Raw genomic sequence first — 8,881 nt, 5'->3', positions numbered from 1 at the left:
TGAACCGCTGTGACTACAAGGATAAATTTCACCCAGATTGTGTTTGCCTTTAAGCTACAGGTTTAAATCCAAGCCTGATCACAGGTGAAAACTGATACCAAGCGTGTTGGAGAGGTCCATTGCAGGACAGAAACTAATGCGATATTTCATGTTAAGTAACAGCATGTGAAATGCTTTAGTTGATCGCTTTTAGTCATTGATAAATATTTTTTAAACTGGTTAAAGAAAATCCCAAGCTTTTTGTGTGTTTGTTTGAAACAGTGCTTCTTGATACAAATCCCGAAGGATCCGGAGCATCTGAGAGACTGGTACTCTGCAAAAGAGTTCTGCAATAACTATGATGGGTCACTCGCTTACCCTGAAGACGAGCTGGAACAAGGTAGAGGACTGAAAATATTGTTAAATAAATAAAATTCCATCTTCATTAGAATGCTGTAGTAAAGTTTCATCTTGGATACAAATTTAGGAGAAAAGATTGTTCGGGTACTACTCATGGTTCCACTGCTTTAAACAAGTTAGTGTTTGCCTTTCCTAGTTTCCGAGGATGTAAAGAACTTAGAATATAAATACTCACTGAGCTATTTGGCAGGTGTGAGTAATTGTAATGTCTTTTGTGTTTACAACTATGTATTAGAAATACAAGAAATAATGGGATACCCATTTAAAAATTTGCTGTGTAAAATTTCTACCTTCTAAGTGCAACATCACATTGTTGTAGAAGCAATCTCATTTTTTCCCTTAAATAGTAGTTAAAACCTGATCTATAATATAGCACAACGCTAGGCTGGAACTCTCCGAAAGAAATGCCATCATATTTAAAAATTTTTGTAATCTCTATTCATAAAAATCTGTGAATTTCATTCATTGGTAAAACTACTTATCTGGAGGTGGGAGGAATCTCAGTGGCTGTTTTTAGTTGAGAAATTTTATTTTCAACTAAAGCTGAGAAAAGCTTTTTCAGTGGGGCAGTTTCCTGAGCTTAAGTTGTTCAAGCTGCTGTGAACACTTGTGACTGACTTACTAGTTAATGAACTGGATCCTTACCCAACTGCAGTTAATCAGTTTAACTGCATTAATGGTTAGATGACACTGAAAGGCCACTCGTGTTCTTACTTTCTAGAAGCTGTGTAACATCATTGATTAGTAATTAATTTATTCAGTGCTTTCGCATGTTGGAAGATACTTCATCTAAACATAAATGGTTGACCGTTAATTATATTTTATTCCTGTTTCATTTTCCAGCTTTCATAACAATGAATCTATTTGGATGGAAAACTAGTGTTTGGATAGGTTTCCAGGGTGATGATTATGAAAAATGGCTGAGTGAAAATTTTCCGATGTATTCCAACTGGTCTCCAGTTGAAGTAGTGGATGTGAGTATTTCCAGGGGCTTTAAGGACAGTGGTAAGTTGTGGCAGTCATGATTTTTATGGATATAAGACAAGGCCTGACCTGTTAAAGCAACTTAATCTTCTCTTAAGTTTTGCAGCTTCAGACAACTGTGGGCACAGATTCATGGGCATAACTAGAAGTAGCAAAGAAAGCACCACTGAGTCAGTGATTTATGTATTTTGTGGCTATAGTCACATTCTCTTGCAATTGCTTTCAAGCACCAAAGTTTGAATTATATGGGTAGTATCATAGCTGGGTCTGAGCAAAGTTTAGGAATAAGATAATGAATTTTGTGGTTTTACTATATTGTTTTACATTACATTAGACACATACTGGGCTTATTAGCATTTTAGATTGTTCAGTGTAAGCTTTTATTTTGAGGTTATTGTTTAAAATTGCATTTATGGGAGTGTTCACTGTTCTACGTAAATGTTTGTAACAGATAATTATTCTTCTAAATTTAATAGTTATGCATTGTTTTTACACACTGTCCTTTTTAATTGATGTAAGGTTCTGTGTTGATTTCAGAGACAGCATTATAACAGTGCAAACATCGACGAACAACTTCCACTATGTACACTAGTGTCAAATAACCCTAACTTTTATTTTACGGGAAAATGGTATTTAGAAAACTGTCAGAAAAATTACGGGTTTGTCTGCCAAAAGACTCAGGGTAAGGTTTTGTTTTGCTTTGCTTCTACTCTCTTTTCTTACTATATTGAATTAATCCTACTTTATTTTCATCTAGAAGCAGCTTATTATAGGTGTCTAGAAGACCAGGAACATAAAGGTTTTGAAGATAGATTGACAAGCTTTACACTATTTAATAAATCAATAGCTGTGATATACAAGTAGTTTCTAAAAAAAATGTTCTGTTTTCTTCCTAACTTTTAGCTTTCTGTTGCATATCAGAAGCTTCCAGAGCATGTTCCCAAAACAGATCAGCAGCAAATTATTAACCCTAAAGCAAAGGGAGGGCTGTAATCTGAGCCTGTAGGGAGTGCCCTTGGGTGCTGTACTCCCTGCGGGGTGGTTTTATATGGCTCAACTTTATCTGTCGCTCCCTATCATGGGGCTGAAGAGGAGCCTCTCCTGCTGCCTGCCTGGGAGGGGAGGGAGAGCGAGTCGAGAGAAATAAATACAAGCTTTGGGCAGTGAGTCGAGAGAAATAAATACAAGCTTTGGGCAGTCCTCCCATGTGTTTGACGTCGTTTATTATGAATGACAGCTGCCGGCAGTGCCGGAGTAATCCTGCACATAGTGCAGAAAAAATAAATAAATGCATTTTCCTGTTGCTTTGTTCCATTTCCCTCCCAAACGGTTTTACTTTAACCCTTTGCTGCTGCTGCTTCAGACCGATGGGAAAGGTAATAAAAGGCAGGAAGGGCGAGTGTTGCCGTGGGGCAGGCAGGCTGCAGGGTGCTTGGGGGTCTGGGGCTGCGGTGGGTGCTCAGGACCCTGCCCACCTTTCCCAACTAGGTGAGCTCTGCTGGGGTGGTGGGACCAGTCGTGCCTCCCAGCATGGCACCCATGGCACTCTGAGACCATCAGGCAGTTCCGCTTGCTAAGTCGGCAAAAAATTTCCCGTCTCTCCCTCCGCCTTTACCATATTTTTCCCCCCGCAACTGATGTAATTTTGCGCAGCTTTTCCAGGCTGAGGGCAGGGTCAGACAGAGCGCAGACCTGGCCATGGGAATATATAGCTGGGCAAGCAGAGAAGCAAGGAGACACGAGACAGCCTCTTGCTGGCAGTAGTGAACTGCTAAATTTGCTCCTGTGTCCAAACATGCAGTGACACGCACTGAAAACTGGAACAAAATAGTGTGTTTCAGTTAGCTCAGGGGCAGAACTTTTTCTTGCTTAGAAGTTTCTAATTTTAAATTATTTGCGAATCACAAATAATGAATTAATTTACTATTTTAAGATGCTTATTAACACTCCTCTTCTCTTAGTCGTAACGGGAACTAAGTCTAAAAACTGCAGAGCAAAGCAACCACTTCATTTTGTGATCACTGAAAAGTTTTACAGACAGAAGTAATTAATCCATACTGACAAGCGGGACTAAAATTGACACATTGCTTTATTTTAATAGTACTGTGGGCATTCATACACCTTAGCAAAGGCATTTGCCTCCTGTAGAAGAGTGACCACAGCAGCATCACAGGCTGGACTGGAGTTGGTCTCTGTCTCCTGATTTATTTTTTTTTTTTCTCATGGGCGACTTTGTCATAATTTCTTAAATCTAAAACATCTGCTTCTTCCTTCTGTTTTTTTGGACATAGCTGTGTTAGTTTATCATCAAAAAGAAGTGTAAGTCTCCATGCACAGAGGATTTCCCTAACTGCCAGTACTGTCATCTTCCCTACGCTGGCTCATGGATAAGTAAAGATGAGCTCAAGAAGCTCCTAAGCACTTACTTGTATCAGGAGCCACAGTTTGTCATCCTCTTGGTTTTGCCAATACAGGTGTTTGTGAGGCCAGGCTTTGTGCTGTAAACTGATCGTGGATTATTAAAAATAATGGGTCAAAAAAGAGGTAATCTAAATGACATGCATGGTATCTGGGATAAGAGCACTCTGTATCCCGCTGCTATCGGACATGTGGGATATGCCCAGATGCAAGGTGATTTCTTACTGACTTTCAAAGATCCAGTCAGTGGCACTAGCTCTATCCAGTTTTTCTTGCTTTCTTTTTTTTTCTACGTGAAGTTTATTCACTCCTATGATGAGTTTTGTACTATGATAGAATTTCAGATACTGTTCTAGTAGTTATCTTTTTCTTTTTAAAGTTCACCGTACCTTCCTGAAACCGAGGAGTTTGCAAGTTTTCTGCTCTATTCAAGCTGTCTGTTCTAAGAAATAAATAAATCCTTTATTTCTGTTTGTAACAGATGCATCGAGACATGTCATCAACGCGTCTGAAACATACTCTGTGCCAGATACTTTAGAATATGGAAACAGAATGTATAAACTAATAAGTGGGAATTTTACGTGGTCTTCAGCTTTAAAAACCTGCATGGCAAACGGCGCAGAGTTGGTCAGCATTACAGACCAGTATCAGCAAGCTTTCCTCACGGTCATCGTGAATCGACTGGGATACAACCACTGGATCGGGCTGTTCACTTCGGATGTACGTAGTGGGACTCCCTGGCTGTGAATGTGGTGCTGCAGAGGAGTTTTCCCAGTGACGAGCTAGTGAGATGTGTCATTCATCTGAAGTCACAGGAAACTCACATCTGGAAATGAAACCCTGGAACCGTTTTTTTTTGCGGTGTAACGTCTAAGTCTCATGAGAGCTGGTTTGGTGCAATGACTACTGAAAACTAAAAGCCATAGGGAACATTTAGAAACACGCCAAAATCTTTTGTAGCGTCATCATTGAAATTATGTTGTTTCATTTGTAGCTGCCCAACCAACCACTTGATGAAAACAGCAGGCTAGATGTAGCTTGTAGTCTCCCAGAAGTAAGTTGGGGGGATCCTTGGATCTGCCTTTGGTAGATTCTTCTGGATCTATCCGGTTTTTGGAGATGTGAAAGACTTTCTGTAACACCTGGTGAAGATGCCACCAGAAGGAGGTGAATTTGTTTGGTGCTAACGCATATCAGAAAGATAATCCGAAATTTGTTTTGGCAGAATGGGCTTAACTTTGAGTGGTCGGATGGAACTCGGTCTCTGTTTACCTTCTGGGAAGACGACGAGTCCCAGGCGTTTGGGGGCTGTGTTTACATTGATACTTCAGGCCACTGGAAAAGCGCCAACTGTGAACATCTTCTGCAAGGAGCAGTTTGCCACGTGCCGCCTAGTAAGTCAGAATGAGGTTTGACTTAAATCTTTGCAGCTGCACGTGTGCGTATTGACAGTGGAAGTAAACGAAAGGAAATCAATTGGTTTGAGATTGAGCAATGATGGTGGTATCATTCAAAACTGAAATAGACTTTTGGCATTTAGCCGCTGTGTCTCCTATTTGTGAAATCATTTTTTTCTCCCATAAAATACTGGCCATCAGGTCCAGGCTGTAGGAGAATGGAAAGAGAATTTCCATGATAGAAAAGAAACAGGAAAATTACTTACTCTCTTTCATCAGTGAACACTGTATTATCTGTGAAAAATTATGATTTCTAATAACCTAGCTTGAAGGGAAATAAATTCAGTTTGCTGCAATTAACTGTGGGATGAGAGAAGGGAAACATTTAGAGCAGAGAGAAGAATTAGAGTCACGTATTCATTGATTGCACGTAAAAGATTTTGCAAGTTTTTTGGTCTGTTTTTAAAGAAAGAATAATACCCTATATCCTAAAGGATGCTGTGTTTCCTGCAATGCTTTGTTTATTACCTGGGCTTCATTTGAATCCAGAATTCAGCCCTGGAATCCCATTCAGGCCAGGACCACAGAGTCTTTGGCAGCATCCAGTTCAAAAAAATAGTTCCTCTTGGGTGGTATTCATCAGCCAGGGTTAACCTACAGCTTCTTAGAGCTTTTTGATCTGTTGAGAAGAAAGCTGGTTCCGAATCCTTCCAGATAAAAATAATTCTCTCGCGTGGGTTTTTGTAGTGAAGTTGACCAATTTGTTTCTCAAGTTACATAACCATGTATAGCTTAAGGTTTACTTGATTTTTTTTAAAAACGTCTTTTCTAGCAAAGTAGGATGCATGTGAGACCAAAGGTAACGCAGCTGAATCTACAGCACTGCCAAAAAGTGATGCTGGATATCACAGACGAAGTTTGTAGAGTTGCCCTGAGTCAGGGGGACTCTTTGCTGCCGCGGGTTGCATGCCAGCAAGGCTGGCTGCCCCTTACTGACGGGAAACTCTCCTCTGGGCCACGGTGTTTGGTGTGAAGTTAACTTTGCAGCTTAGTGGAGAGAAGCTCTGCAGCCCTTGGAAATCCCCAGCCCTCTGGGAGATGCTGGGCAGCACAAAGCGATCCGATGTGCTCGTACTTTGCTCCTAACTCCCGCTGCACATCAGTGCCGGTTAGGTTGTACTGAGAGTGCTGTTGCAGTCCTGCAAGGCTTTTGGTCAGGAATAAAACCTGCTTTACTCTGCTAATACCAATATATAGACCCATTAGGTTTTGACTTTGAAGAACGGAGACCTAATGCAATAACGCACTTATTAGCATTACTCTGAAACGGTGTGTGGAATGTTAATGTGTACGTTGTTGTGCCAATAAAGCTCTGCTGTTATTTCGATCACAGAAGAGAAGCTCACTGCCTATAAAGGCTTGTGTTCAGAAGAAACTGTTCCCTGGATCAAATTCAAAAACAGTTGCTACAGCTTTTCCACAGTTCTGCAGGGCACAAATTTTGATACCGCATATGAAGTCTGCAAAAATCAAGGTAAGTGATTACTTCGTAGCTACAAAATGTCATCGTGATAGCTTAAAAAAAGTACACGTTTTCTGAAATGACGGGAATCATGGCATGTGTTCAAGATAGCAATAGTGGAGCTCATAAGCCAACTATGAAATTGAAGGCAACATACATAAAAAAAAGGTTCCTCTCCATGTGAAAGTGTTGATTTCTGGAATAACACATATAATTAATTTTTTTCCCCTTCGAACTTGTTTTGAAATCACGTGAGGCTATTTTTATATCAGCTTGAGCATTTTTACGTTAACTGCAAATTTAAGAACTTACAATGTATAACCAGACTTTTCAAGCTTTTCAGTTAAGACTCATAATACTAACTTTTCGAAACGCAATGGTACATTTTAGTGACGTGGTTTGTTTGAAAATTTGTCCTGTCTTTAATTTGTAGGATCAGACCTTCTAACTATTCAAGATGAAGATGAAAATGCATTCATTTTGGAAGAATTGCACAGTTTGGGCTATTCTGTGGAAGTGGTTTGGTTGAACGTCCTGCTTGGTACCAACAGTAAGTTTTGAGTGGAAGAGAACTGCCTTTAAAAATCTTGTTTAGGTGTTTGGTTATTGTAATGCTAGTCTAGCCATCTTTCCAAACATGTTATCTTTTGAGGTTTATTTTGCTGCTTATTACCTCTTAACGATGTAGTGAAACCAGTCCGGGTTTCTGTAGTTGTTACTCATTCATATTCTTAATACTCTGTATGTATACGTGCATGTGAATGTTTTTATTATCTTCTTAAAAAAGCACTACAGGCTGTCTTCTGAGTGAACTGCATAGGATGGTTTTCAATCCTTCAAGAAAATAAAAAAGGTAATATAGTGGCCAAACAGACAAAACTTTGGCTTTGAAAATACATTTTAAAAGTACTTTTTATGTGAGGGTAAGTCCAACTGAAACGGATATTTATCAAAATAGTATGATATTTTATAATGAATTATACCCTCTCTCCTTAGATGAGACAGTCTCCTGGTTTGACGGATCTCCCTTAAATTATTCTAACTGGGGCCTCAGGGAGCCGGAATTTGATCATCTCAAAGGGAATTTCTGTGTCAGCCTGAGGACGGCGGATGGAGTCTGGCAATTATCTCCATGCAGAGAAAAAAAGGGATTTGTATGTAAAATGGATGCAGGTATGTGCTTCCATAAAAGAAGGTGGTTTTGTCCTTAAAACCGTTGTTTTACATGCTCCTTATTGCTGGCTTACTTGCTCTTAATTTTCATTCAAATAATTCTTGGTAAATAAAAAAAAAATACCTCAAAATAACCCAATGAGCCACAGTAACCTCCTTTTGAGGAACCTGGACAGCTGTTGTGTTATCACCAGCTGCAGAAGACTCTGTTGTGTGGGGCAGCCGTGCACAGAGCATCAGGCCGAGCTCTGCAGACCCCACAGGATGGACAGCCCGGAGAGCGGCGCACTCAGTAGGAACACGGGTCTGGGAGAGTGCCCAAGTGTTTCTGGAGCCCACCCAAAATGCCTGAGTCACTGGTGGACACAAGAGCTAGATGAATCTACCGCTGCAGGGTTCTGCTTGTGCATTTGTACTTTAAAAAGTGGGTAAATGCTGCTGCTCATCCCTGCACAAATGGCTATTAATATAGTCTGCTGAATTTCAGGGGTTTTAGATAACGGATTAAGTCATATTTAACTTGGCCAGTTGGAATCCCATTGACATGAGTAAAAATAAACAAAGAACAGCCTGCTTTTGTAGGGTTTTACGTAGACTGTCTTCTCAGTAATGATTTTACCATGAGTATATTTAGTGACTTCTGTTAGCTCTGTGGGTAATTTTATGACCGCTTTGGATTGTTTTAGATATCGATGCAACGGAAGCTGCTGAAACATGTAAGTTTTTTTTTCTTCTATACTTTCTTAACTTTTTTTCATAAGGAGTAACAACACATTTTGAGCTGATATTGTAAGGTAGCATTTTTCACTGTTAAACTTGTAATTTAAAATGTGTGACATACCCTTATATGTTTTCCATGAAGCATCTGTATGTTCATCTTTAGAATTATAATTATATTTGCTTAATAGCAACTTCTGTCCTTCCCTTTCAGCATCATACCATGGGCTTGTTGCTCTGGCCGTTCTGGTGACGTTGGTGATGCTGGCTG

The 8,881-nt window shown here is 39.9% G+C and overlaps 1 protein-coding gene across 1 annotated transcript in view; it reads left to right on the top strand.

Moving 5' to 3' along the window:
* The window catches only part of LOC104275011 (secretory phospholipase A2 receptor-like), a 34,554-nt gene that overhangs the window by 25,528 nt on the left and 145 nt on the right, over window positions 1-8,881 (top strand). The window contains 10 exon segments of the mRNA XM_009870838.1: window positions 262-379; window positions 1,243-1,373; window positions 1,921-2,065; window positions 4,283-4,521; window positions 5,027-5,195; window positions 6,592-6,732; window positions 7,154-7,270; window positions 7,717-7,893; window positions 8,580-8,609; window positions 8,825-8,881. The exon segment at window positions 8,825-8,881 is cut by the window's right edge and continues 39 nt beyond it. Coding sequence (XP_009869140.1) covers window positions 262-379; window positions 1,243-1,373; window positions 1,921-2,065; window positions 4,283-4,521; window positions 5,027-5,195; window positions 6,592-6,732; window positions 7,154-7,270; window positions 7,717-7,893; window positions 8,580-8,609; window positions 8,825-8,881 — 1,324 coding nt within the window.

This window comes from Apaloderma vittatum, unplaced genomic scaffold (genome assembly GCF_000703405.1).
Source record: "Apaloderma vittatum isolate BGI_N311 unplaced genomic scaffold, ASM70340v1 scaffold8306, whole genome shotgun sequence".
NCBI classification, from domain to species: Eukaryota; Metazoa; Chordata; class Aves; order Trogoniformes; family Trogonidae; genus Apaloderma; species Apaloderma vittatum.
The sequence above is the reverse complement of the archived record's forward strand: the minus strand, read 5'-3'. Positions and strand labels throughout refer to the sequence as shown.